A 27793-nucleotide genomic window follows, 5' to 3' on the forward strand; every position below is an offset into this window, starting at 1 on the left:
CAAGTTTTGCTGTTGTTGCAGAAGAATTTGTTGTTGTTCCACTTGTTGCTGTTGTGGTGGCTGAACATAAACTTGTTGTTGATGTTGCTCCATTTGGTTTTGTAAAGCAGCCTTCTGTTGCTGCTCAATTTGTTGCCTAATCAAAAGCTGCTGCTGTTGTTGCTCTAACAATTGTAATGGCTGCTGAATTGTTTGCAGCACCGGTACCTGTTGTATCATGGTCTTTATGACATTCTGGTCTTGTGATTCTGCCATTTGTGGCACATAAACTTGCTGTTGCTGAGTCTGTTGTTGGTACTGATCAACTGAGGGTTGTTGTACTGATGTCTGATGCCGCTGAACTTGAGGCTGTATCACAACTTGTTGGGGTTTGCTTTGAGGGTGCTGTATGTACACCTGCTGTTGCAGCTCACTTTGCTGTGGGTTGGTCATTGTTGGCGGTGCTTGCTGTGGTAATGGGATGTATGGTTGCTGAGATACATTGGAATGTGACGCCTGTTCCTGCAGAACCACCTGGGGTTGTTCTGCGTGCTGTGACTGTTGTAATAAAACCTTAATTTGCTGAACCTGGTCAGTTTGCTGTGGCAACAAGACTGTCTGGTGCTGCTGCATTACATTTGCCTGCTGTTGTGGTGTTGGTTGTTGGATGTTCGGTTGCAGCGTTCTGGGCAATTCAGGCATCACCTGCTGTTGTGTTTGAACAACAGTTTGCTGGGGCAAAACATCAGTGGGTTGAACAGGAGGAATACTAGTTTGGGTCTGTATGGGTGGCATGATGTTGCCTGCTGGTGCTATGGGTTCTCCAGTCGGGATAGAGGAAGTGAGGACAGCCATGGGTGCCTGGGGTGATACTGGGGGCATGTACGTCTGTGACTGTATTAGGGAACTGTGGGGAGTGGAGGCATCAGTAGGCCGGGAGTGTAACATTTGTGAGGATGCGACATCTGCTGAGTAAGGTGGAAGGGGCTGATAGGAACAACATTTATTTGGGAGGGGTGGACAGGCCAGATCAAGTAGTGGGGTAGCAAGTAGTGGTGGGAGGGAGAAAACAGAGAGCAGGAATAAGCATTAGTGCATTTATTAATCAACCAAAGGAAAAAAGACATTTTGGAAAGCAAAAGATTCTGCTTGTGCAATTATTGGGTTATACTAGACAGTGTTTAGACTATGATCAAAATGCTTGCTTCTTTAGTAATCATATCTTTAATCTTAACAGAGGCAATATTCCAAAAATAAAGAGCATTATTAATGGTGTTCAGGTCAGTCCAATACACCACAAAAAGCTGTACCCTAAAGGCCTATTTTACTATAACTGCAATTTTGCAGCTCAAACCCTCAACCTTTAAATAACAGCAATGCATTCCTACTGGCAAATTTGTGCCCTGCAATAGAGCAAATATTTTAATGACCGCAATTCTTTGGTTAAGATATGGCAACTTATCACAAATGGTGATTCTGAATTGACATGACTAAATGCTATGTGAAAACAGCTGAGCATCTATTAGCATAAAAAACAGTAGTAAGGTGCACATCTAACAGACACTTTACTGTCCCATGAAGCCATGGAAGAAAATTGATCACTGGAAAAGTAGTATCACAATCGACACTGGTAGGTCATGTAATAACATGATGGATGTAGCATGCCCAGATTTCATTTCAGATACTGAGACAAAAATCCCACTTGTACTTGACCTGAAACATTATGGGAATATTTTTGGATTCAATTAGCTTTGCTTTTGCTTTTGATGTGAATAGGCCTTAAATCACTGCTTTAGGAAATTAATTTCTATATGTCAGTTTGTAAAGTTTGTACCTTTTCCTCCTCAAATACTATTGTTGCTCTGCATTCATTATTATACTTTTTTCCTTTTGCTTCATTGTGTTCTGACATCTATCTACTGTAGCACCCTACAAAAACATGAATAATAAATGTAGCAATTTAACTTAATTTCAGCTTGGTTTAACGTGAAGAAAATGTGTTCACTTTAAATAACAGGCTATGGTTGGGTTTATAAATCAACTCAATGTTAAGGTGAAATTCAGCAACAAATGTGTTCTCTGGACACAACATTAAAAATGTAGGTCAGTGAACATCACGCAACTCGGCACATGACGACCTAAATCAAAGTCACAGACTGCACAGAGAGGTTTCTGAGAGGAAATGCATTTCAGTAATATTGTGTCATGTCTATATATTGTCTCTGGAAATATATAGTCATGGCACAAAGTTATTGTAACTTTATGTTCTGACACATGGACATGATCATGAGAAGTGAAATATCAGTCCCTCAACAAATTCCATTAAAATAACATTAGAGACTGAGTGAACCAAGTCTACCAACATTTGTTCAGTCATGAATTCTTGTGTCCAGTGCAAAAAGAGGGAAATCGAGAACAGGGAAAAGCTGGACACAAGGGAGACAATCACCTGAGAATATTGTTGAGGCACACTTAATGGGACCTGAGAAGCCATAGTGACAGGTTGAATGAAAGTCTGAGCCCCACCACCACTTTGGCCAATGGAAATGCCAGATATCCCACCATTCTGGCCAACAGGCACATTTGGAACCCCTCCGCTCTGACCAATAGGGAGCAGCTGAGGGTGAGACAAAACCCCTGCTCCGTTCACTCCCTAAATAAAGGAAACAATTCTTATCTGTCCAATGTGTACATTTACATGAACAAAGGTTTTAAATGAGCAAGAATGGTGGTATCTCAGCAGCTGGAGATGTACAGTGTGGCACAGGAAACAAAGTTTGCAGGCATGCAACGTATACAGAAGTAGCAGGACTTACAGATGTGCCAGTGGGGTAGCTGGTTTGAGTATGAACACAAGGATTCCCTGAATCGGGTGCTGAAAAGGTTTGGCTTTGTCCAGTGATAGTAGCAAGACCCTCACTCTCTGAATAGGGAAAAGTGGAACAACACATTAACATTTATACATAAATTTGGGACAAATATAAGTTAAATATACTCATTAGGTCAAATTAAAGGAATAGTTCCCTCTAAATTAAAATTCCGCCATCATTTACTCACCCTTGACTTGTTCAAAACCAGTTTACGTCTATTGTTCTGGGGCCGGTTCCACCAACAGTGCGTAAGTTACAATGTGGCCTAGTTGTGACTTAAAGGGAGTCTAAGTTACAACTTACACACTAATAAACTTTCTGTGTTGCACCACTGAACTTAGTAAAAGGTAACAATACATTCCAACTAAATATTTATAGAAGCCTCCTCCCATGTATAGAAAAGAGATGACAGCAATATTAGTTTACATTGAAAAGCATACGATAAAAAATGAAGAATGATCCCAGTCTTCTCACAGCCTTATTTTCCTCCTTAATGTCTTTAATTTTTTATTTTTATTTTTTTCGGTTAGTGAAAGAAGAATTAGATTTTTTCAAGGAGTGTTTTGGGTTAATTGTGTCCATCAATTAAAACGTGAACCCTCCCCATCGCCCCCCCCCCCCCCCTCCTTCCAGACCTTAGATTTTAAAGAGTTAGCTTAGCAAAGCCTACAAGGAATGAATTTTGGGGACTACAAAAAACACTTCCGGCACTTATGAGATCACAAACGTGCTTTTACCGTGCACACACACTGCGCAGCTAAGGGGCATGGCCAGAGGTGCTGTAACGTTACAGCAGAGGGAGAAAATGCCATCATGCTATTTTCACAGAGCTTCTTCTGTTTCTGTATGTGCGCTTCCAAAGGACACGACACAAAGACAGAAGTGCTTACAGTTCAATATCAATTATGTTCCAGAGAATTATAAAATACATAGCAAGCATGATTTGACAAAACACAGCTTCCAGAATCTCTCCCAGTTCAGTGCTGGATTAGGTAAAAATCTCCTCAAAGGAGCAGCTCCAACAAGCAGATGCTGTTAACTCTGAGCCACAACCTGTAAGTGTTTTTATTTGTTAAAATTGATTATGACATGTACAGTGTCTAGCGTTAACGGTATGTTGTAGCAAAGATGTAAACAATGGGAAATGCTGTTTGGCACCACTAACGATTTAGCTAAAAATTCATATTTATCAGTCAAACAACTGTAAACACACATACACACACTTCACCAACGCGTCAGTGTTTCGCTACAGGCAGCTTTTCTGTGTGTTCTACATCTCAGATAATGAACTCGCAAAAGATATGTGAACAATTCATTTTACTTACACATGCATACTCCGAATATATGTGAAAGACGTCGAGTAACACGTTGAGTTAAAAAAATACAGGAGAGCTTGGCTAACACGTGTAGCAGCAGAACAATTAATCAAGGCTCACACAGGTCGCATCCCACATCTTGTGCTTTATTCTTCTGTCTACAGCATCACTACAGAAAATAACTTAATCCGAGCATCAGAGAAAAATAAAAATAAACATCGGTCCCGCACACATGCATTTCTCGTGTTATCCGCGACTCGTATTCTCGTGTTATACGCGACAGTTCATACACACGCACACACACACACAGTGGCAAACTCTCTTAAAGGAGCCGCACCCTATTTTCACTCGTTACAGACACTTGTCAGATTTTATTGTAGAGAGCAGGCATGAGATTGATGCTTGTACGGGCGTGACGTGGAGCCGATCCGCGAATCGCAGCACATTATGACACATGACCAATCAGAGTCACTTGAGGGCGGGCCTTTCAGAGAAACTAGGAAATATCACAGTCGTTTGTATGTTAGCTGAGTAGCTGTATATAATCAAAGTGAGAATTAATAACGTAATTAATAACGTGATTTCCTTTAAGTGAAACATGAGCACACATTGCTTTGCATCTTATTAACACAACCAAGCCTTAAAATTACATTCTGGACCACCCCTTTAATAACGTCATGTGTATTTCACATGCATTTACGGCTCATGATGCAGGTATGTGCACCATCTGTTATAGTGACTGACTTTAATGCAATGCACTATAAAAATGTAATTTGTCATTTCATTTTCATAGGACACTTCATTCAATGTGACTACGCATGAGTTTACGTAGAGCTTACGACCTACTAACTACAGTTTGCATAAGAACATGTGGTGCAACCAAAGTAAGAACAAATTTAGTTACAAACTAGCTAGTAGTTACCAAGCTCCTAGTGTGGAGTTTACGTTCCAGTTGAAGAAAGAACTTATGAACAGCTGAAGAAACCCTACAATGTTGAATACAACAGAAGAAATTTTCAAGAATGTTGGAAGACGGAAACCATTGACACAAATAGTACGACAAACAAATACTACAGTTACAGTTAGTTAACGATTTCCAACATTTTTCTAAATATTTCCAAACAAAAAACTCAAGCTGAGTTGGAACAAGTCAAGAGTGAGTAAATGATGACAAAATTTGGGGTAATTCATTTTTAGGTGAACTATCCCTTTCAGATTGTGATTCTCTTTAAATTGTGCACCTGTGAGGCCTGATGCAGCGCCTTGCTGTTGGACATGTTGGTCAACTTCTGGCAGCTCCTCTGCCTCTCCTTGACCCCCAGCAGCTGCAGTGGCACCTGTGCCCTGTGAGGAGGTGGTGCAAGAAGGATGAACATACGAAATGGAGGTGGTAAGGACCGAGGAATCACGGCGTTCATCCAGACTTTGTTGTTGTTGCTGCTGCTGCTGTTGGAGGAGCCGCCGTTCACGAGACTTCTTAATTAGAGTCACCCTGTCTCTGATGGACTTCCCCACTACCTTAGCATCGCTTTCATGAAAAAAGCCAGATTTTACCTTCAAAAAATAAACAGAATAGAAAAAATACAAAAGGTGAATGAGATCACTGTAAATAGCACATGCTATAGTTTCCATTATTACTGATTTCTGACATGTATAATACACTCTTTGTCCTCTTCTGCATTTCTCACCATTTCTAATGCAACTTCTTCAGCACTATCATTCTCCAGGTCATAGCTGAACTCGATGGCCTCATTGTCTTTGTGCTTGCCTTTGAGTTTCTTTGGCTCTTCAACCCAGATGCGCAGGGCCAGGCAGTCTTTGCAGCCTGTATCTTCCTCTGCAAGCTCCACACGCACACCGGTGTCCTCTGCGAAGAAGGCATGATTTAGGAGGTCCTTCACTGAGAGCCTGAGGGTGAAAACAGAGAATGTAGATGATCATTTCACATTCTCGCTTCACTTACAGAAGAACTTCCACTGGGTATGTGCTTACCGCTCTAATCGGTTTTGGCGAATGCAGCCCTCAATGATTTCTTTTACCTCAGGGTCATTTACTTTGTCAAAACTGGCAGGCTTGATGCCCTGCACAAAAACAAAACAAATGTGTTAATCTCCACATGATTCACACCTGGATGGTATGTGAGAACATATACAATTAGTGCATAAACTTATAATAAAACAGACCTGTGAATTTACTAAGTATGAATTGTGAAGTGCTGTTTATTTGCACATGCTAAAACATTATTGCGGAGTCTTCTAAAAATGCTTCTTAAAGCGAATGATAACAACATGCATCATGATATATGTTCATCAGCACATTTAAGTGAATTCCCTCTATGATTATCTAAATATCAAGAGTCATACCAACTTACACTTGTGACTTTGCGGTAGATCTGTGCAGCATTTTGGCATTCTGAATATGGGTACTCTGAGGTAGCCATTTCTAGCATGCACATGCCAAAGGCATAGACATCCACTGACTCGTCATAGTGCTCCTCGTACATCTCCGGAGCCATGAACTCTGGAGTACCTGAGAAATTAATACAACATTAATTGGTCATTGTCTCTTTTATTTTGCATCCGTGTGTCAGGTTTGCCATCTTTAGCTTCTGTTGCTATGATACAAACAAAAATCTGTTTCTCCTTGACAACAGCCAATGATCAAGTGGTCATGAAAACTCAGAATAACCTTGATGTTTCAAGCCTATAAATGTGCGTGCTCCATATAAGGCTCGTTTTCAAAAGCAAATCCTCTCATTTAACTGCAAACCACAAGTAGATAATCTCTCAAGCAATCAAGAAGCCCTTGAACAAATTGTGTCTCTTTCTCTGATCTCAGAATTACTGAAATTCACATGAAGAATTTCAGCCACAGCAAGCAGACATGATCATCTATGCAGCACCCTGGCGCTTTGACTGAACTTGCTAATCACAATAGCCTTTGCAGCAACGTCCATCTTAGTGAGACTAGAAATAATTGAATCATTTTTCCAAGTATGCTACTGTTGTGAGCTTTCAGGTTTACCATGGTAAAAAGAACAATGCTTTAAATAGATATGCTGCTTCCTTATTTGGCTTTGTTCTAACGTGAATATCTGGCGTGCTAACTTTCCTCTCAGCAAATATATTTAAAAAAAAATCAATAGGTATTGATGTTTTTATGCGTGCACATATTGCTGTCAATAATGTGTGGCAGCGAGCGGTGCCCTTTATTGAGCCGTAGTCTGGCATTATGAGTTAAGAGAGTTAAAGAGACAGAGGAAGCAAAAAGAGACCTGTTCTTGGATCCTTGACAGACACCATAATTACAGCCACTAGTGTGGGAGACCTGCACCCCGTTCAAAACAAAACGCCTTACCAAATGACTATAAAGAGGTCAGTCACATTTCCAGCTTAAACAATAGACAAGAAATGTAATCAAGAGCACAGACCTATGACACTCTTGGCAAACGAAGTCCGCATGAGGGTGGCAAGGCCCAGGTCCCCAATCTTTACTGATCCTGTTGGGCCTGTGATGAAGATGTTATCACACTTGAGGTCACGGTGCACAATGGGTGGCGTACGAGTGTGTAGGAACTGGAGACCCTTCAGAATCTGCCGGCACCAGCTGCGTAAAACCTTGGGCTTCATCACCTTAAAGCGCTTAAGATACCTGAAGCAGAGAAAAAATAATAATAATCAAGCAACCTTTCTAAAACGTTAAAAATTGTAGGATTTTTGACAGCAACAGGCTGAATGAGCCAAAAATAACAACAAATAAGAGTATAAAAGCAAAAGCTGATAAGTTGAACATGTTAGTTAAGAGTATGTTTTGATGGAGTACATGCATCAATATTTTTGGTGCAAATATATATATATATATATATATATATATATATATATATATATATATATATATATATATATATATATATATATATATATATATATATATATATATATATATATATATAAATATATATATATAAATATAGATAACAGAGCTTTATAACAGAGAATTTTCCTCAAATGCAAACGTGTAAAATCAAATCAAATCAATCATGTTTGTTCTATAGTGATCCAACTCTTATCCTTTTGATTAGCATTGTTTCTTTTGGGTTGTGCAGTTTAATTCCTACAAAGTATGTTATATACTGTAAACTTGCAGACTTTTTTGTCACATCTATTATGCATGTTTATTTTCCTGATTTAAAATATAAAAAATGTTTACAGATTGATATTTTTCTGCTCCCACAACTGTGTGGCTAGTTGTTTTGAAAAATATAAAGAGATGTTTCAATATAATGTTAACATATACTTCCGCTGTTAATTTATGTTTTAAGATTTTGAAATTTCACATCCATAACACTGGAATTGCTCATTTATATTCACATTACAGTATTACATACATAAGATTCAATATTATAATTAGTATATCCTATTAACATAATAATAACAAATATATAATGGTTAGAATTGCAATGATACACACGTTTTAAGTGTTCCTGAGGTCATGAGCTCGGTCACAAGGACGATGCACTTCTTCCCTCTAAGAACAGACTCCCAAGAGTCATAGAAACGCACAATGTTGGGATGCTGCAGACCCTTCAGCATTTCAGCCTCCTCTTTAAAGCGCTGCTGCTCCGCCTTGGTCAGCTTTCGATCCTGACACATAAACAAACACAATACACATTAATTACATGTCAATAAAACACAGTATAAAATGACTTCCCTTAAATTTCCTGTAAGACTTTACAGTAAAAGTTAACAATTAACGTTAGTTACATTACTTATCGTTAACGTGGAAAAATACTTCTAAAGCATTTATTAGGCCAAGCTAATAACAATACCAGGGTTTACTTCTACAACATTATAACATATTAATGTTTATCAATTGAGATTTTTAATTATGGACCTGCGCTAACACAGAAAAAACAACTGATACTGTAAGAAATATCTCTCTCATAGCTGGTTTATGTTATTTAATGCAAAAGCTATTGTCAACTAATGTAAGCCTTACTGTAAAGGGTTACCAATTTCCTTAAAATTGTTACCATTTTTTATTTCACAACAAAAGCAGATCTGACAAATACCAGCGAGTAGGACGGAGTAAACAAAACAACAACAACAAAAACACTTTAGTAAAACCACAGACAATTCAGAAATTAGGATTGCACTTTTAGGCAAAAAATGTCAGAGGAAATTTAAACAGCTTTTGCCTTCAACATCTTCTCCTAGAAATAATTATTTCTACACCCAAAAGTGCTCTCGACGGACCTATTAATCATCTTAATGACCAAGTCATAAATATTCCTAACTATTCTGTGATTTCATATAAATGTGGTTTAAATTGTCACAGCAAAGTACTCATAAATTACACTGTATCGCCTCGTTAATTATGAATGTCAGCATACCATGATGGCACAGCACACTTCCAGCCACTTGCTGCCGAGAGAAAATGAGTTCCCCTTTAAAAAATGTGCTGCGAGAGAGGAATGCTCAAAGCTTTGTATCCATTCAGTTTTACTGCAAGAATGTAACCCTCCCAAATACGCCACGTTGTGTCATTCATCAGCGAATCTGACATCTTTGGTGGTTACAATGCAGCACTGTGGCAGGTGGGGGTGAAGGGAGAGATATTTGGAGGTGTGTATCGACACAGCAAAACGCTTGCTTCAGCATGTGCACATACACCCAGAGCAGACTCGGAAACTGTGCACTACCCAACATTCGCCACCGGATGGCGATGACCAAAAGGAGATGCGTGACAGCGAGGCAACACCCAGCATTAGCCTAAAAATCCCATTTCAGCCACAGCGGCCACCATGACCAGATTGCCCCAGTGTGGCGGATGTTTATTAAATCCCTCAGCTGGCACACATTGGAGAAAATGCCACACTGCCAACACATCACACATATACACACGCACCACTCATGATTATACTCACCCTGAGTAACCCTGCGATACTAATAAAAGAATACTAAGAGTTTCGCTTAATTCAATGCCTTACTTTTTCAAGGAAAAGTTCATCAAAAAATTAAATATGATATTTTGATTAATGTTTTAAGTGTCCTAAAACAACATCGGACCCTTTTGATTAAAAAAAAAAAAAAAAACATAGTTCAGAATATTGTTAATTTGACAGTATTATAATTTTCTAACACTGTCCCATTATGTCAAGCCGTTCTTTGTCTCCTTCCTCCGCTGAATCTGAACAGATGTTTAAACATGCTCCCAAAAAAGGCTTGTAATCTTTAATCTGTGAGATGACCGTCTCTTTGATTTCATAGACCAAAAAAAGTCATAAATAGTCAGACTGTAATGCTCAACATTGTGTTCTCATGGGTCACCTGACACGTGACTGAGCACAAACGAAGTATAGAGATTCCTTAACCCTTAGGCATTGAGTGTTAGTGTGACCTACATGGAAAAAATAAATCAAAGATGTCTGGGTCAAAGGTTGCGATGATAGTTATGTAAACCACCATGAAAAAAAAACTGAAATATAAAATCATCACCAGCCTTCACAGCTCAGCAAACGTACAGTATGAGATTTATAATCTTACTTCAATTTCTGTCAAGAACTTTACAGCGGGCCGGCTGTCTATGCATCAAAAACAGGGCTAATTTCTGGAGGCTGTTTAGTGGCACACAATCTGATTTGCTATGTAATGAGGTTTCGCTCTTGTTAAACTTCCATCTGTAAATCATGTCATTCAGTTTCTGCTCTGTCCTTCTCTATTAAGCCATCAACTAACTCAACATACCTTGAGGAAGTGGTCGGTGGAAACAGAGGCCCCTTGTTTTCTTTTCCTCATTTCTCACGACCGCAAAACTCTGTCGGACCAAAGTGCTCCAAACATCTGTCATTCACAATTCTTTTCATATATTACTTTTTGGGGATTTAAAAAACAACAACAACACAATAATATTTTTATTTTGCAGAGATGCATTAAGTTACAGTAAAAACTAAAAAAATCTATTTCAAAAGTTAAATATTTAAATTTATAATAATAAAATGTTTCTTAAGCAGCAAATCTTTATAATATAATGTAATATAATATAATATAATATAATATAATATAATATAATATAATATAATATAATATAATATAATATATTTTCCCAGTGATGGGTTGCAGCTGGAAGTCTGCATCTGCTGTGTAAAACATATGCTGGATAAGTTGGCGGTTCATTCCGCTGTGGCAATCCCAGATTAATAAAGGGACTAAGCCGAAAAGAAAATGAATGAACATTACAATACAATAATAATATAATATAATATAATATAATATAATATAATATAATATAATATAATATAATATAATATAATATAATATATGAGGATTTCTAATGCTGCGTTTACAGCAGACACCGATGAAGAATCAGGCATGAGTGATTTACATGTTAAGTCAATGCAAAGACACTAATGGACATCAGTCGCCCCGAATGATGCGATTTGCGCAAATGAAGCGGCGCAAGTTGAGCGTTTTGCCCATTTCAATCTCGAGTTGGAAAATCAGAACTTCAGTGGACATTTGCGCCGTGTTAACCAATCATGAGCTTGCTCTTGTAGGGGAGTGATTATGACAGTGTCCATTATTAGTGTCCAGAGAGGAAATCCTCTTGCCGACACCTGACAACAGTCCATCAAACTGGGCTCGGCTCAGTCTGAAGCACTGCTAAAAACCTCCACCATCCAGGTATAGTTTCTGGAGGAGTTGATATACTCACAGATCTGGGTGCATCTCTGAAAGATCTAGAATATACACTGTTTTTCAACCTTCCTAGAGCTCAAACACAGCTATTCTCTCAATAAAATCCATGTTAGCCATTTAGCAACGAAGCTAGAGTCACCCTAGACAAAAGCCCTGTCCATGACGCAAATCCGCATCTATTATGAAGTGAATTTGACAGGTGCGAATTTGCGAATTAAGAGAATTTGACAGGTGAATAGATTTAATGCGCGCATGAAGTGAGTAAACTCTAAATGTTCATGTGTTTTTTTTTTTACTTGAGATTTACTTATTTACATATGATGCTTAATGCTGTGTTCACAACAGATACGGAACGCGCGACTAAATCATGCTATTCATGTGTTCCGTATCTGGTATGAACACAGCATTTAGCATCATATGATGTGACACTGGAGTTATGACATAAAAACAATAAAAATGCAATAATAAACTGATTATCCAGTAATCCTTGAAAAGCACAACAAGCTTTCAAAACAAACTTTCGAACAGCAACCACAATTATGATTTCATTTTGAAATGTTATGAATTTTGAAAGGGCTTATTCATCCCATTATTTCTATCCCATTCATAATTTGATTTCATAAATTTCCAAAAATAACTCAAGATATTTGTCAAGATATTGATCTCTTCCTGTTCATGTGTGATGTTCCATATAAAGTATGTCTTCCATCAGTGAGTAAATACAGAATAAGCAGAAGTCAGTGCGGTGCTGAATGCTCCTGTGTAAGCTTGTTTGTACAGTGCAAGCATACTTTTTATGGCATAACTGGCACTACAGATACGGCTTCCGTACCATTTTTGCAGCGTTGCACACCGCATGCCACTTATCTGTAGTGTTTTGCCCTGTGCAAGCATTTTCAATAACCAGCATGATTAATAATTAATTTAAATTATGAATTTGAGGATCGATCCCGAATCATTTGGAAAAGCATCATGATGCATCAGTAAATTGATTTCCCCTCCACCTCTTTCATGTACACAGAAGTCAAGGTTGTCTCCTGACATATTAGATTGGTGGGAACAAATGCTATTAATAAAGTGTAATAGTGTCTCAATAAATAGAAATATTCCATTTTATTTGACATGAACTTACAAAAATAAAATCACTGAAAGTCTCACCGCATTCCTTGAACTTTGACCATAGATTTCGAGCCTAAATCAACTTTTCTATGTGTTGACAGAAGCTTCCTGTTTTGTAGCGCATTGAAAATTGTTGCTGAGCTCTGTGTTCTGCAGCTCAAAGCTAACATGCGTGCATGTTTGTCTGAGCATCCGCATGCAGCCCTGCTGGTGAACTCTGAATGCTGAGTTAGTGTCTAAGACTGTCTTGAAACGGCGCCTCTGTCTGTCTGAGTTTTTCCCCTCTTCATGGCATTGTCTTCTCTTGGCATTTAAAATGCTGTATTCAGCAATGGCCACGTGAATTAAGAAAGTCATTAATCATGTGGTCAAAAATCAACTGGACACTTGTGCATGCGAATTGCTTGATGTGGAAAAAGATGTGGAATTAACCATACAACTGCACAACTCAAAACGCCACAAAATGTATCAAATGTTGGATTACTAAATCAACATAAGCTTGTTGACTGCAAAATAAATCAAGTCTCAAAATAGCCTTAATGTGTATGAATGTTAAATCACAAAAACCCTACTTAAATATGCACAGTTCGCAGGTCCTTCACTGGTCCTTTTCCCCTTAGCAACCAAAGACGCCTGTTTCTTACTCATTTTGCTGCGTATAAATAATTGTGAATAAATTATAATTTCTTGTGCCGCCTCGTACCAATTGATTCACGGACTGGCAATGGTCTGCGGCCTGGTGGTTGAGGACCACTGATGTATACCACCCATGGAATCCCACGTGCAACTATCTCTGTTTCAAACGTGAATTAATACGTCAGGAATGGTCAAGCATGATTTGTGATCGCATGCTCTACACTGACACTTTTGAAGTTTGAATTTCACTTAAATATATGACTTAAATAGAACTTTTAGGCAAAATTGTGTTTAGTTACATTTAAAGGGATAGTTCACCCAAAAATGTGTTATTTACGTTTAATGTTTGCACAAAAGCATTCTCGTAGATTGAAAATATTACTATTGTACCACTGAAGACGCATCATGTTTTGTTATTTGGTACTTTTAACAAATGTCTCCGGTGTAATGATCTTATTCTGCAATGCGAAAACGTGCTCATTTTTGCGATAGTTTTTCAACTTCCTAATCATTTCCACTATAGGCAACTGAATGAGAATAATGAACAGGCAGAAAACGGTCAACCTACATGCTCTACAAACAAGTGTATTCATGACTATACATAAAAAACAGAATAATTTACAAAACATCAGTTGGCAACATCAAGCAGCATAAGCTTTTTTTTAATGCTTAAAAAACAACGGAAGTGAATTAGACCGGAAGTCTCAAGCCAAAAAGATTCCAATGGCTGCGCTCACTTTTGAGTGAAGAATAAGGTCAACAGAGGGTAAAAAAAATTAGATTAATAATATAAGTTTCATTTCTTGTGTGATCCAACAATTTAAGCATGTGTACCTTTGTTTGACATTTGCCGTACAGTAAAGGAGACTACGAACGCATATCACGTAAACAGAGAAACACAAGCATCTTCAGGACGAAAGATGAAGAAATTATGATAGAAATATAGATCTTTTATTGACAATCTTCAATGCAGAAGTGCGCTTGTTTTTGCAATCGTTCTAAAACTTTCCATTCCGTTGCTCTGGGAGAAATGACTAGGAATAATAAACAGCAGAAAATGGACAAACTGTTCATGACTATACATAAAAAGTAAAGTAATATAATAGGAAAATATCAGTTTGCTACATGAACCAGCATAACGAGCGGTTTTTAAACATCTAAAAATGAATGGAAGTGAATGGGACCAAAAGTCTTGAGCCAAAAAGATTCAAAACTAATCTTCTATTTCATTTTTGACCGTAAGAAGAAAAAAGAAATTGAGAAAAATCTATTGCTATTATTTCTATATTATGAATGTGTAAAATGCATCAACTCTTTAAATTCAAACCAGCCCTAAACCTTTAATTCCCAATCAGCATTTGCTAAAAGCTGTTTAATATCCATGGCACAGTATAGTCACACAAACCGGTCAAACAACTTGTTAACCACACATTATGCAAGTTGAGTTTCCATGTTAAAGATGTGTCTGCTCAGTTTGGCAGTGTGTTTGTTCAGTTGTCAGGTGAGACGGTAGTAACTCAGGCTACTGTAAACAGCGTAAAGCCCAAGCCAGACTGACCCTTTCTACAAAAAGTAACACTTCAACACCCGTCACCTGTTTAGTCCCACAAAACAATACACACAAATGCTTGCCTTTGCTTGTGCTTTTGAAACATAAGGAGCATGCATTAGAACATCACTCGGCATACGTCATGCTTTTAAATTGAATTTTGCTCAGCCATCCATGTTCACCAACCTAACCGAATTATCTGATCCCCATGGATGTGTAAAGCAATCATGACTATCAACTTTTTATTACCGTGCTAGTCGATATGCCTTTTGGGTTTAACTGCAGTGAAGAGGAAAGGGAGGGTGGATGATCAGCTCATATTACTAACACATTCACTGTAATCCAGCAGCATGGCAAAAGCAACATAATACCCACTTGTTCAGTGCGCTGCGATGAAGACATATGCCTGTCATCAGGTTTATGTGTGTGTGCGGTGCAGTCAAAACAAATAAGACGCATGAAACAAATTGAGATACTCCAGAAATAACCTAACATTCAGTACGACAAACCACTGGTTACATGATAAGAAACTCTTCCGACATTCAATAACTAGAACAGACAACAAAACATATATTATTCATTAAAAAAAATGGCAAATTTCAGAAAATAATGAAAATATTAATGCTTAAATAGCTATCACATGACAAATAATGGTCATTGTATCAAAAGCAGACTTGCTATGTATACATTGGAGAGCAAAACTAGAGAATAACATATGCATTTCCGAAATTTCAAGGCGGTAAAATTGACAAACTCTATTTATCTGGCATTTGTAGACATTTATCTGACTTTGGAAAGATGGTGAGCTATCTAAGGTGGCTGAAACCCTCAGACAGCAAGTAATCCAGATGTTTACAAGATGATTTTAAATTGAACTATATAAACTATTAGTTATCACTTTTAAAGCTGAACAGTTAATGTATTTGCAGGTCAATACAGATATCTGCAATAGGTGGCAAGTATGCAAATCTCAATAAATGGGTCAGAAGTTTCAGACTGTCCCTATCATGAGGCTTTGGAAACGTTTTTTGGGAAAATACAATGCAGTGACAAAAGCTGCACACTTTGTGGAATGACATTTTAAAATAATTCCACAGTTTGATTCAGTGTACAGAGTTGTTCAGTAATTTTACGGTAGCTGTTAATAATTATACAGTTGTTCTAATATATTATAGTCATTAAAAGAAAAATTTGAATGAAAAGTGTTTGTGTCAGTAGCTATGTTTCCATCCAAAGATGCGAATTAAAAGTATGCGCAAACTAGAATATCGCATAAAAGGCGTGCAAATAAAACAGCGAATTTACTGCGGTAGGAGAAGCTGCAGGAATCTTTTCTTAATTTAATGAATTACTTCCGCCTGAGAAGACAGTATGCCGACACGCAATAAGCGCGCGGTGGCGTTTGAAAGCATGAGACATGCAGCACAGACGCTCTTGACAATTCTGAAGGTGTCACATAAAAGACAAAACTGGAATATTGCATAAAAGATGTGCGAATAAAGCATCGTTTCCATCCAATGAGTCACAATGAGAACAAAACAGTCACTTCCTGATTAACTGGCACCAAATATCAAAAGTAAAAACAGAATTTGCTGTGGTAGGAGAAGCTGCGTGAATCTTGTCTTCATTTAATAAATTACTTGCGCCTAAAAAGACAGTATGCCGACGCGCAATAAGCAGGTGGTGATGGTTGAAGGCCTCAGACGCGGAACACAGATGTTCTGGACAATTCTAGAGGTCATTAATAATATAATAACACTAATAGTGAAACGGTTCAAGCATTTTAGAATGACCAATATATTTCAGATGCTTTACAAAGTGCTCAGTCTGCTGGTTTGTCCATTCACATACATCTTTTATCATCACATGATCTTTTTTTAATGCGCATACTGGTATTTGTTTAGTAAAAGTGTTTCCATCGTAGTTTATGCACATTTTTCTTATTAAACAAAAAGTTTATCCTGCTCATGTTATGCACATGTGTTTATTCACATTTTCAAAATTGATGTGCATCTTGGCGTTTCAATCAATCGTTATTTTATGCCATGGTTTCCGCAACAGTCATTCTTCCATGGCGGGGCGCCACGCCAAGATTCATCCCGCCACGGCTACATTACAGCTGCTCATTCAAAACATTCTATTTTTTTTAATAGCAGGTGACAATCGCAACAAAACGTATTAAAAAGTAAGTGAATTAAAACAGCACGATATTTTCTGTAACTGTAGTAGTGCTGTGCGCCATTTGTTTAACCCCTTAAGGTTACGTGCTGACTGACTGACTGGCTGAATGTGACAGGTGCGTGATGCGTGAGGCCAGCGAACACGACGTATAGCCATTTCACTTTATTTCAGGACGCATTAATACCAGAGGCATTCATAAATAATCCTAGCAAATCTAATAAATGCTGGAGACATACTCGTTACACAAACGCACTAAATCGCACCTCAGCAGCGTTTATTTGAGAGCGCACAAGAAGATCTGTGCATCTTAAAGTGGCTTATATTTGAGGGAGCGTGCAAGAAGTTTTGTGCACGAGCAGAAAAATCAGCGTGCAAGCAAAGACATCCGCATACTCGTAGGCTATTACATAAATGCGATCTCGACTTCTAATACTGCGCTCAACATTTGTCATTGAAATACGCCACAGGTAGTTGGTAGATCTGTGTAAAAAAGGCCTGCCGCCATAGCTGGAAAAAATCCAAAAGGAAACACTGTATGCACATATCCATTTAGAAATGCGCATAAAAAAGGTGGATGAAAACATAGCTAATGTCTCGTCGAATCAGAAGTTTTAAATTGCAGAACAATTGCAGAATGAGGTCAATATTTAGTTCATTCTTATTCGTCTTTATCGTTCTTCACAGATAAAACATCTGAAATAAATGTAAACATTTTAAAAAGCACATGAAATTGTAAGGAATGCAAAACTTTGATTTCCCAAGTGGATTCATTCATTAATGTTAAAAAATGCAGAGATAAAGAATCGTTTTAAAGCCTAGCTGCACTGTCCAGAAGCAGAAACAGATTGTGAAGAGCCTAAAGATTCCCACCCCTACTGAACACACACTGTACGTGTGAACGTGATCCTACTGAACACCGAGGACACTGACCTTTTGCACAGACGGGGCAAAGCCTCAGCGGATTGTGGAGTGTGTTTAACAGAGGGCTCAGAGCTCTGCCATCAGGAGGAAGACGCTCACACAGAGCCACTGCCATTTCTTATTTACTCTCAGACACACTGTCTCACTACATGTCTGACACCAAATTTGACCACGACTGATGGGGTGAAACATTCTGCACTCACGGTACATTAAGTTGAATTAAAGGAGTTTAGTCGGGGATAGAGAGAGCCAGTGCAAATGAGCACTGCTTAAAAAGCTCTCATTTCAGCATCTTTATTTATTGCCTTTTCTGCAGTGCTCAATTGAACAGTCTCTCTCTATCCCAGACTAAACAATACGATAAATGAAAAAGTTAATCACGTAAAGAGTTGTCAGTAGATTCTGTACTTCCTAAGACCTAAGCAGCAAACACCCACATCCAGACTGTAGTTAGAAATATCAAGATATCTTAACCCCATCATAATCAGAACATCAATACTCATATATTTTAAATACAGCGCTTCACTCAGAGAATATGAACAGGACTTCAGAAGATACAGATTGTCTATCTATAAAAAGACTAACGTTCTAATAAGAGCAACTTTATTTGTAATGATTGTGAAATGTCTAAATCAATCATTTTGTGCTCTGGTTGAAGAGTGTGTGTTTTTGTGGCAGGCAGGAGGCTGAGCTGGTGCAGACTGGTCTGGTTTGGGCTGCTTACATTCAGCCAGTTGTGTTTCTGCGTGAGTTGTGCTGTCTGTGCAGGCTTTTTGTTCAGGCCTGACAGGCACCCACTGTAATTAACTCCCTGGATCACCCTGTATACTCAATCACACGGTCAGAGAGAGAACACCCCTCCAACACTGTACGCCCCACACACACATGCATAACAAAGGCACACAACACTGCAGTTCACGTGCCAGTACAGAGTTGCAAGGAAAAGAGAACATAATAATAAATCGTTCCTTTCTATAGGCACTTACACAATTTAACGAATTTAAAAGACATCATTTAACAAAGAACGCATTTAGGAAATTTACTAAGAGCTTCACATGAGACAGAACAGAGGAACTGGACAGAAATGTGAACATCTATTTCCCACTCTTTCAAGTGGTTTAACAGAGCTAATCCGTATCACAACAGTCCTCTCTCTTCCAGTGTGTGTGCGCGCTTACGCCCATATTGTGGGGACCAAATGTGCCCACTAGGATAGTAACACACTGAAATCTTTTTGTTGGAACCAGTGAAACATCCTTATAAAGTCTTATAATGTCTTAATAAACATAATAATACATGTCTTAATTAAAATGTAACCAAAACGGGAAAGAAAATATCAGTCAATGGAATATTGGCCACGACAAGGAGATGATAATCTTTATAGCATGTCTAACAAACAATCAAAGAAAGATATTATCTACTAAATTATTAAATAATTAAAAAGTCAGTGGTGTAAATGATTGTTGATTTCATTCAAGCGCTTTTTAAAAGTTGGAATAAACTGGAAATTCACATTCAGAGTTTATACAGGAATCAGAGAGTGAATTTCAATACCTTTTAAGACTCTTTCCACACATTGTAAGACCTTATAATCAATTTTCAACCAGAAAAAACCTGCATAATTTTAACTTACAGTATATTTACTAAATAAAAATGTATGAAATTAATACAAAACTAAAACATTATTCAATTATTTAATAAGAATCTATTAAATCTAGCTAATTCAGCAGGTTGGTGCCTACAGAACTGCAGAAATAATGGTGTTGCCTTGATTACTGCAGTAAACAAAGCAGCATGATGTCAAATCTAGTAAGATTGTATTGGTCTCATAAGCTACACAATTTTCTGATATTCTCAGGTTTAATTCAGGCAAACTTTAGCGTACAAGCATACATTGCATAATCGAAAACGATAGAAAATGTTATACCTTACAAAAATAGCATTTAACTTTTTAATGGCCCTAAATTTCTCTACATTGATTTATCAATTTTTAATACTTTAAGACCCCACAGACATCCTGCCACCATCTATTTTCTTGATGCATGTTATTGATCTTAAGAAACTGAGTGATGTTTGTCAATTGCTTTTTGCATGTATAATTTATCCAAAATACAATAACTTGATCTTTCAAGAAAACTACGTCTATCTTTACTGAATTGTTCTTTAATATAAGTTTCATTATATTATTTACTCCATCACCGCAACTTCAGATCTGCCTAACCAATCATTTCAGTCAAGACCCCATCTTACATTTTCTAACGCCATAATCAGTTTATTATTGTTCACTTGTTTATTCAAATGCAAGTCACAACACAAAAGAAATCTATTTTAACCCATTTTAGAAATCGGTTTCAAGCAGGACTGAACAAACATAGCTTTCAGCATCAATATATCACAATGTGCAAATCTGCAATAGTCATATCACAGGAACTCAAGAGATAGTTAATTATAAGATATTTCAAGGTAATTTAAACCATTTGGCAAGAGACATTATCAAGTTTTCCATTTTAACAATTAGATTTGATTATTTGGGTTTATAAATTTATACAATAAACACACTGTTGTTTTACATTTGTTTATTGAATTTCTATATCTCAATACAGTTAGACTCCACCAAAAACCAGTGTTGTTTATTTAATTTGATCTTTGTTTTATTTATCTGTGCTTTAAATTATATTATATTATATATTTTGTATTGTGTTGAATATTTTTGCACAGATGCACTCATCATCAAATCATTAAAATCAATGTAAAATTGTGATTTTTTATCTTATGTAATTATAATAGGGATGCACCGATATGGATTTTTTGCAGATATCGATAAACGATAACTCTTCAGACTTGGAGGCCGATAGCCGATATATATAGGCCAATAATTATAAATATTTCAAAATGTTATATTTTATACATCAAACTTCATAAAAGATTGAACTGCTCTCATGAACTGAATAGTCTATACTCAAAGCAAAAAAGCTATCATTTCAAAATTGCAAGGTGATTTTACAGACCTAAATTCATGATTTCACAAATCAACATGCAAATAAATTATTATCATAGCAAATTAACACGCAACTTTACTGTTGCATAAAAAATAATAGGTTAAATAACAAAGTGGGATTTAAACAACAAGCAAGTTAAATATATATTAAATATGAAAATGAAAGAGCTAAGGACTGAAACCAGCTCAAATGTTCTTGAATAAAACGTGTTGCAGTAATGTATATTTGTACAAATATGTAATGCTCGAAAAAGCCTTTTATAGAGGTGTTTTGACAGTTCAGAGCCACCGTACAAGCGAAAAGCTAAATACAGATTGTATTACTTTAGAAAATGCGGCATACATTTATCCTATATGGCGTTTTAGACTATTTTGAACACATGTAGCTAATGCTTGTCAATCAGACAACACTTCTATGTTCGTTCTTGCTGTCAATTGCGGAAAAAATGATCGATAATAAGTTTATGTGAGTTTTACACAACTGCAGGTGCAGATTTGCCCTCGGAGTCAGATTTTGATACAACACCTGAGCGTTGAGCACAGATGACTTTATGACAAACACAGTACATAACAAAGACAGAAGGTGCGGTGAGTTGAGAATCCCTATGACTGGCACCCCCCTCCCCATGCTGCTGTGAAGGCTGTGTGTGTGTGTGTGCGTGTGTGTGTGTGTGTGTGTGTGTGTGTGTGTGTGTGTGTGTGTGTGTGTGTGTGGTGACACTTGTTATAATCAACATAAATTTTCCAATCAAACATAACACAATCTTACATAAACACATGGCAAGCAACGCGTTGATAATAACAAATAATCATAGTAGATTACAAACAACCCAACGAGTGGTTTAGCACATGTGCATCGCTGCTGTTATGTTTACACATGTAATATTTTGTCCTGACGTGATTGAACTAAAATACACAATGACAGTCAATCAAACATATCTACAATGATAAGGAATGTGGTTACTTACTGGGTTATTAATGCACAGCAATATCACATGCAGGGCTGCCAACTTTTGGCTTTAGCTTGGAGTGAGAAGTTAAGCCCCACCCACATCCACAACCCACTCTCCCACAAACAAGCCACGCCCCTTTTATTTATAAATATGTAAAATGATAAATATATTATTTAAAAAAAATACTTTAATATATTTTTTACAAATTAGGGTATCATTACTATTATACAATTATTCTATTTTAAATAAATAAATGAAAAAATCTATTCTAAATGTAAGTACAATGTAAAGATACAACAGAAGTGATATGCTAAGATCATTTAAGAAATCTTTTGTGTAAATATATTAATTTCAGGACAGCATGGTGGCTCAGTGGTTAGCACTGTCACCTTACAGCAAGAAGGTCACTAGTTCGAGAGACACATGCGCTAAAGGGGAATTGATGAACTAAATTGGTTGTAGTGCGTGTGTGTGAATGTGAGTGGGTATGGGTGTTTCCCAGTACTGGGTTGTGGCTGTAGGGGTATCCACTGCGTGAAAAATATGCCGGAACAGTTGGCAGTTCATTCCGCTGTGGTGACCTCTGAAATAGAGACTATGCTGAAGGAAAATGGATGAATGAATATTAATTTCATTAGAATAAAATTCTATCAACAATTGTATAGAACACAAAAAAAATGTTTTATAGAATTATATGTTGTGTGATGTCTTAGAGCTGACTTATGGCCAAGAATTAGGTTTATTAAGTCTAACCTCCCTGACTTCATCCCAAATTTTATTTTATTTTTTTACATATATTTGTAAACCTAGTGCGTTTTAAAATGCGTTTAACTTATTGTTTTTGCTTTATCCATCAAGATAATAATCATATTACGCTTTAATCAATTATGGCCTTTGGTTTTCATGTAGACTAAGAATCCAAATGAAAGTCTATAAAGGCAGGTCTGGATTAAGAATTCAGAGGCCCCTCCACAATGTCTTGTAGGCCCCTTACCTGGCTGCACCCCTATAGTTGAATTAAAAAATAAGATGAATAAAATACTTTTTAATAATGTATATTAATAATATAATCTATAATGTATTGCCCGCATTTTTTAAATAAATCATATACAGTACATACATTTCTAGTCTACAAAGATTACACTTATTTTTATAGCATTTAAAGCACACTTTGATATAAAAATACTAATACAACTAGTGAAAACTAATGGATTTTAATACACTTGTTCATGTTCACTGAAGCAGTACTTCTGCAGTAACTTCTACAAACTTATAATGCATATGATTTGGACATAACACCTCTCCAACCCAGTTCTATGAATCCTCCATAATACACACACTTAATAATGCTTCTTACTTGTCTTCCTCATGAAGAGTAGGCAAAATCTGATATGTAGTGTGGGAAAAAAAAGAAGAATGTGTTCATCAGACACTGGATTCGAACCAGGTTCATAATCGATCGTGTCAAAACACAATACCATGTGCTTTACAAGCTACGCGACTTACACAGCTTTTCATCGCACTTTTCAGTTATGTTGTCTCTTTCAATCAAACGGTGATGAGCAGGATTCACTTAACTAGCTTATTCCAGCGAGGTGCGCTATTTGCAATTAGCCTAAATAGGGATGCGTTTCTCGGCACAACACCGTTGCACAACGCGTGAGCGGCAGCTATTTTTTTCGGCATGCATGTTCACAACCGGGATTCATTCTGGGAGCGGCAACACGAGCAGTGTATCAGGGTCAAGCAGGGGCGGTGCGAGAGGCGCGAGGGTATGTTTTTTTTGCGCATGTGTCAGTTTGTTTTTGATTACACGCCAAAAGTTACATGTGAAAGTTGGCAGCACTGCACATGAAGAAAGGATGGACTTTGAAGGAATAAACAATGTGACGAGAGATCCATTATAGTACACTGGACAAGTCTGAACAAGTTCCGCCCACGCATGCGCGAGGCAGGCAGTTCTGTACAATTATGTAATTTATCGCCTTAAAGATATCGGCCTAATTTAGAGATCGGATCGATAACGATAATCTTAAAAATAGCATTTATCGGCCGATAATGATATGGCCGCCGATATATCGCATATCCCTAAATTATATTCATATCGCAATATATATATATATATATATATATATATATATATATATATATATATATATATATATCATAGAAAAACAAAATATAATCAAATAATATTGTGCGGCCATAGTTTTAAAGATACTTCACTAGTATCTTGAATCAGAATACTGACTGAAGTTAAAATATTTAAATGTATGACATACTATTAGTTACCCAAATGCGCCCGTTATCAGTTTTTATGGGATGTCATCAGGGGTCTGTTCTTCGTACCTCGCTTAAATGATCTAAGATGATTTGGCAGATCCTGGATCTTTTAATCTTGATAACTGATCTCTGGCTAATTAGGTTCTTCAAACAAGTTCACAAATCAGATTAAAATGTCAGGATGAACTGATCTGAGATCGATGCGTGTGTTGTGAAGGACAGATCTATCGATCCTCGAAATCATGATCAGCAATGCAACGATTGGCTGACGGCACAGCAGCGTAATGACATCATCTGATTAATATTCAATTATCCATGTGAGCAAAATACATAAAATTCGCAGTAAACGTTTTGTTAAATATGACACGCAATAGCTTTCCACATTTGTTATGAGCTGCAGGCTTTACACTTTCATGTGTCTAGAGTATTCATCATTTATTTCAATGCATATCAATGTATATAGTTTTACATTTAGAGAAGATTTTTTTTCTTTAATATAGTAGCCTAGGCCTTCTCAAGTTTTTTAAGGAATAACTGTATAAATACATTTTGCATCAAAAAAGCATTTTGATATCAGTAAAGGTGTCTGCAACTTTTGGGAAGCATCAAATCACCGGCATATTTGCGGTCAAAACACGTGCATGACTGCATAAATTATTATCCTTTTTTTTTTTTTAAAGGCAAATATTGTGCATGTACGTGTTAAATGTTAAAAATAAAATTTCTCTTTGAACCACCAGGTGGCAGTCTTTTACTTTTATTTCGGAGTGCAGATTGCATAAGTTTTAATAATATATATATTTTTTACTTTATATAAAAGTTAAAAATATATTTACTATTTTCCCAAGTGTATATAACTACTGTAAGAAATTATCAGCATTTGGAACATACTTTCAGTATTATCTTTGCTTGAACTGACTCAAGCTACTCCTGTTTATATGAAATGAACCTGCTCCCAAGTAGGTTTGAGCTACCAGAACTGTTGCTATGACAACAAGTCTCAGATGAGTTTTGAAGGAAACGATGCTGGATCATGTCAAATCGTCAATAACCAAATCCAGCTAATTGAGTGATCCACGTACGAAGAACGAACCCCAGGGCATAACAAACCACATGTTGACCAATCAGAAACAAGTATTCCAGAGAGCTGTGTAATATCGCCAGATAATTATCAAATGCGTTACCAATATAAAATGCATGCCCATATTTCCTCACTCAAACAAATCTACATGCGAGCATGCAGAATCAAGTTTTAATGTTTTTTCAATGTGAGATACGAAGCCTTAACAAGTATCAGATAAGTTGCATAAATAACTTATTAGGTCATAAACAACACAAGCCCATTTGCTGTGATGATATAACAGACTTTTAGTTTTTAAAGCTTTTAAAGGTAAGGTGTCATGAAAAGGACATGCTGGCCAGACGGAACCATCTTCAACAAACAACCTGGAGGCTGTGGAACAATATTTGTCCAGCCAGCTCTGCCAAGCTTATTTAGCTGCAAAAAATAGAACAATTTACATTACAGGGTTATGCACTTGTCCGCTTTTATGTGGATCTAAAAAATGTACAGGACAAAATCATCACCAAAATGACAGAACAAAATGCCTCCTAACCAACACAACTGCTCTACTGTCACCCAGTGCAAATCTGTCTGGACGCAGTAAGGTCATGACCAGTTGCACTGCTCTGAAATAACCTGCAGTGAGAAGGTGTCCTTATGTGATGCAAGAAAAGAATCTCAAAATCTGAAATGAAAGTAAAAAAAAGCATTCCATGCCTCTCCTTTGTTGACATGATTAGTTTATTCAAAGCAAATCCAAACCCCAGGCTTAAATTTTATGGCCTAAACAAAGAACTTCTAAGCCAGTTAGTCATTCAATATTTACATCTATCTATGAACTTCATAACCTTACATTTGCATGAGAAAGTACAACTTACCAGAAGGGCTGCACGATTAATTGAAAAAAGGTCACAATCTCGATTTGACCCCCCACACGATCTTAATCCAGCATCTCTATGATTCAGCCAGTTATATTTTGAAGTTCAGGAGAAGCACAAGTTCTTCACATTGTTTTACATACGTTGCTCAGTAATGTGGACGGAGGTAGCGCAAAAGTGTCGCATACAAATGGAGCGAAAGAGTCGCATACTATATTTATGAGGTATAATTCTCCCAAAAATGTAATTTCTTTCTTAATGTAATGATGAGCTAAATGAGCTGATGCACTTTTTGTTTACTACTGAGAGAATGCAAATGTGCCTACTAGTCTACTTTAGTGAACAGAACCTGCATACAGGGTTTCTGCAGATATAATGTCAAATTTAAGACTTTAAGACCCTTTTAAGACCATTAAGCATTAAATTTAAGACCTATATCACAATATCAAAAACCTCGTCTCGTACATACACATAACGAGACAATGCTAAATCACAAAATTAGTGGTAAAATAAATGTATTCAAATTGAACAGTACTAAAGACAGGTTAGATGCTTCATTGAACTACAGAAAAACAAACAAACAAACAAACATCTTAAGGCTAATTTATACTTTCGTCTGGCGCCGCATTGTGCACCTTATGAAATGGACGAGTCTTTTATACTTAATGCGCTCGCCATTGAGATATTCTTTTAAATGACAGGGGATGGTCAAAAGAAACAGACAGTAAAATCGGATGAATAAACAGAGAAGTAGAAAGTTTCCGGAACTTGGTCATACCATTAATATCATTCAAGATTTTTAAACTAATTGTTTTTTTTATTATTATTATAATTTATGATTATAAAGATTTTTATAGCCATTCAAGATTTTTTAAATCAAACTTTGATGCATCATTTGCTTTTGTTCATATCTCGGACAGTTCTACCTAATTAAGTTAAATATTAAATGGCAACAGAACATGGGTTGCTCTACAATTATATTTTTTATAATGGCAATAATAAACGCAAAAAATACACTACTTTTTTTTTTTTGCCGACTCAATTCACACATTGCTCTCTGGCTAGTTTCTGTCCTCTCCTTATAAGCTAAAAAGGCAATAATGGTCAACATTCCTGATCATTATCACCAATAAAACCTAGAAATTAGGCATCAATATATTGTAAACTGATAGGTTCAAATATTCCTTTCCAGTTATCAAAGAATTAATTTGTTCCTTCATTTTAGTTTGTAACTTGTAAATTGCTATTAATTCAAAATTGTAATATATACATCAGTGTAAAACCTGTGAATGGTGGAAAAACTGTAATATTAATACCACCTGGGTCTCCACTTTTCCATGGCCTCTCTTT

The 27793-nt window shown here is 36.8% G+C and overlaps 1 protein-coding gene across 5 annotated transcripts in view; it reads right to left on the bottom strand.

Annotated features, from left to right (window-relative positions):
- si:dkey-151g10.3 (serine/threonine-protein kinase WNK3) overlaps positions 1-27793 on the bottom strand; it is a 70511-nt gene that overhangs the window by 17989 nt on the left and 24729 nt on the right. For 3 of the 5 annotated variants that reach the window (XM_056448737.1, XM_056448736.1, XM_056448735.1), the window contains exons 3-11: positions 8636-8808; positions 7596-7816; positions 6537-6694; positions 6158-6246; positions 5854-6073; positions 5407-5719; positions 2796-2902; positions 2429-2632; positions 1-966 (exon numbers count right to left, since the gene is read on the bottom strand). The exon at positions 1-966 is cut by the window's left edge and continues 2337 nt beyond it. In XM_056448737.1, coding sequence (XP_056304712.1) covers positions 1-966; positions 2429-2632; positions 2796-2902; positions 5407-5719; positions 5854-6073; positions 6158-6246; positions 6537-6694; positions 7596-7816; positions 8636-8808 — 2451 coding nt within the window. The remainder of the gene's footprint in view (positions 967-2428; positions 2633-2795; positions 2903-5406; positions 5720-5853; positions 6074-6157; positions 6247-6536; positions 6695-7595; positions 7817-8635; positions 8809-27793) is intronic. The other 2 variants (XM_056448738.1, XM_056448739.1) reach the window with 2 other exon arrangements.

This window comes from Danio aesculapii, chromosome 23 (genome assembly GCF_903798145.1).
Source record: "Danio aesculapii chromosome 23, fDanAes4.1, whole genome shotgun sequence".
NCBI classification, from domain to species: Eukaryota; Metazoa; Chordata; class Actinopteri; order Cypriniformes; family Danionidae; genus Danio; species Danio aesculapii.